Source organism: Nanorana parkeri, unplaced genomic scaffold (assembly GCF_000935625.1).
Source record: "Nanorana parkeri isolate BGI_ZX_2015 unplaced genomic scaffold, ASM93562v1 scaffold357, whole genome shotgun sequence".
Taxonomy (NCBI): Eukaryota; Metazoa; Chordata; class Amphibia; order Anura; family Dicroglossidae; genus Nanorana; species Nanorana parkeri.
Genome location: NW_017306625.1, coordinates 678,577 through 681,160, shown reverse-complemented (window position 1 = coordinate 681,160; position 2,584 = coordinate 678,577). Strand labels below are relative to the sequence as shown.

General features: G+C 41.9%; 1 protein-coding gene across 2 annotated transcripts in view; it reads right to left on the bottom strand.

Moving 5' to 3' along the window:
* Positions 1 to 1,921: 1,921 nt before the first annotated feature.
* VPS41 (VPS41, HOPS complex subunit) overlaps positions 1,922 to 2,584 on the bottom strand; it is a 236,476-nt gene continuing 235,813 nt past the window's right edge. For both annotated transcript variants that reach the window (XM_018558775.1, XM_018558776.1), the window contains exon 29: positions 1,922 to 2,250. In XM_018558775.1, the coding sequence (XP_018414277.1) occupies positions 2,170 to 2,250 (81 nt within the window). In that variant the 3' untranslated portion in view covers positions 1,922 to 2,169. The remainder of the gene's footprint in view (positions 2,251 to 2,584) is intronic.

The following is a 2,584-nucleotide window of genomic DNA, read 5'->3' as shown; positions in this document are numbered from 1 at the left end:
AATAAGTACGCAATTTTAACATGAACACATGTAACCTTAAAGAAGAACTCTAGGCAAAATTATTCTAAACCCTTGCAGTGGGGCTATCTCTGCAAGGGTTAAGAATAATTAAGTGCTTCATCTAGCTAGGAAAAAAAAAAGGTATACTTACCTGAACTGTGCAACCAGCTGTGTTAGACCAGTCCCTGTCGCCTTACTCCCCCTCTGCCCCAGATGTCTAAGGTCTTAAGAGTCATCATATTCTATACACTGTATAGGACATAAGGACGGTAAGGCATATTGCACTGCTGGAGTGGAGGAGGAAACAGGCTTCAGGGACCGGTCTAGGACCCAATCAACCCAATCATCTCTCAAGGTTTAGGTGAGTATATCTTTATTATTTTTCTCCCTAAATGAGAACGTGCACGTAACCCTTGCAGTGGGAGGGGGTAGTCACACTGCAAGGGTTAAGAATAATTTTGGCCAGAGTTCTACTTTAAAGTCCCATTTATTTTGGAGTAGATGTTGTTACAGGTGGAAGGGATAATGGAACACTGCCTGGGGGTATGTGTCATGGATACCATATATTAGTGCTTATGATTGGATATGCAGACACTTGGAGGTGCTTGCTGTGTGGTGCCTGCATACAGTAGGTCCAATAAGTTTTTTCACCTAAGGTTTCTTTTCACTAAAGTTAATTGGCAGCAGGCTACTTCTGTCCTTCCCGGGCTGAGTAAGATATTGTTATAAAAATACTTGAAATATTAAAGCTTGCTAGCCTCTAGTTCTAGCTTTGCACCCAGAATATATTCACACCAAGCGTTTTACATACTAGACTATTTAATAAATAGAACTCCAGCCAAAAATGAGATAAAAACAATTAGCCTATTAAAAGATAAAATAACACAACCACCTTATGCTGCTGTATTCACCTTCAATACAGAGATTTCTCCCCCAGTCATTTTTTCTGCCACTAGATGTCCTCAGTTTGATGACCAGCATAATTTAACCAACTTCCTCTGAGCCTAGGTCACCCTGGACCCCTCAGCCTGTGACTTGACAGTGAAGGGAGAAGGAGCACAGTAATGAACTCTTGTCAGTCATTCTGCTTTCTCTTCCTATCAGTGTGCTTCTTGTCAGCACATGAATTGATTAGCTCCTTGTGCGGTTTCTTCCTCTCACATTCTAGCTTTGCTGTACAGGAACTGCAAAAGGGCTGATACCAGGACAAAGCCAGGTGCTTGCATTACACACAAATACATGTAATAATGTATTAAATGATTACCAAGCTGTACTGTGTATTTTATATCTGCCTAGAGTCAGTGACGCGCGGTACCTTCGGATGTGGGTTGAGGCATTCCCCAGCCCACTGAAGCCCTGCCCCAGCCCACCAAAGTCCTGCGCCCAACCTGGTCACCATGCTAGTTTGGGGGAGGGAGGAGCCTCCCTGCCCCTACCTTGCTTGTCACTGCTGAGGCTCTAACACAGAGTAGAGGCTGTGACATCTCTTGCCTCACTAGTTAGGTTACACAAGCAGTGGGGAAGCCCGCTGCTGTGTAACCTAACTACCTGTCAAAAGCCGGATGCAGTGCCGCCTGTATTTAAAAGGCAACGCTCCGTCTATGACAGGTTACACAGCGGGGAGGATTTCCCTGCTGTGTAACCTGCTAGAAGCTGATCTGAATGGAGAAAAAGCTGCCAGCTTCAGACTTGAAGTGGACAGCTTTTTTCTCCATAATACTAGGTTAGGCTCTGCCTCACCTGACTGCACGTCCCTGCCTAGAGTTCAGCTTTGGTGAAAACTATATGTACTCATAAAAACAATGATCTGATCTGTGTACACATTTTCATCATATAGTCGGATTTTGTGGAATTGAAATTAGAACAATAACACTTTGTCATATTTCAGTAATAATTAACAGAACACGACGTAATGCAATCAGACAGTTTGAGAATTGTGTTTTATAATATATAAACAGAAATACATACAGTCTGACACTGTTTAGGTAACAGCTCCTTCAAGACTTTAGCAGAATAGCTAATGTAAGTGTTTTTTTTTCTCAGCTTGTCAACCGAGGAACATTTATAGGCAAGAGTATTATACATCTAACACAGAAAGCAGCATCCTGAGATGCCTAACAGGACAAATAAGAGAAATGCTTCACGGCTCCAGGGTGTAAGGACATCATGCTACTTCTTTATGTCTAGGATTGCAGTCCCAGGACCGCGATGTTTTGCACTACAGATATTGCAGAAGTAAACAGGAGACATCTGAAAAATACAATAAATGGCTTTAGTAAAATTAACTTTAACAACTGACTTACAGTAGACGTGATTACAGGCATATTCAATGAACTAAAGATTAATATCTCTTTGACCAAGAAAAACTGTGCCAGACATAAATGGTCCTTCCTCTCAATTCACAATAATTTCAGCCCCATTCACATCTATGATTAGGGATATTTGCAAAATTGCACTTGTGACAAGACCATTACTATTACTTTTTAACAGATGTATTCTCTTCAGTGTACTCCCAGGGCCATAGTTTATCTAAAACACAGCAAAGAATAGGGCAGAGGAGTGACACCACAAGCCATACACAGGG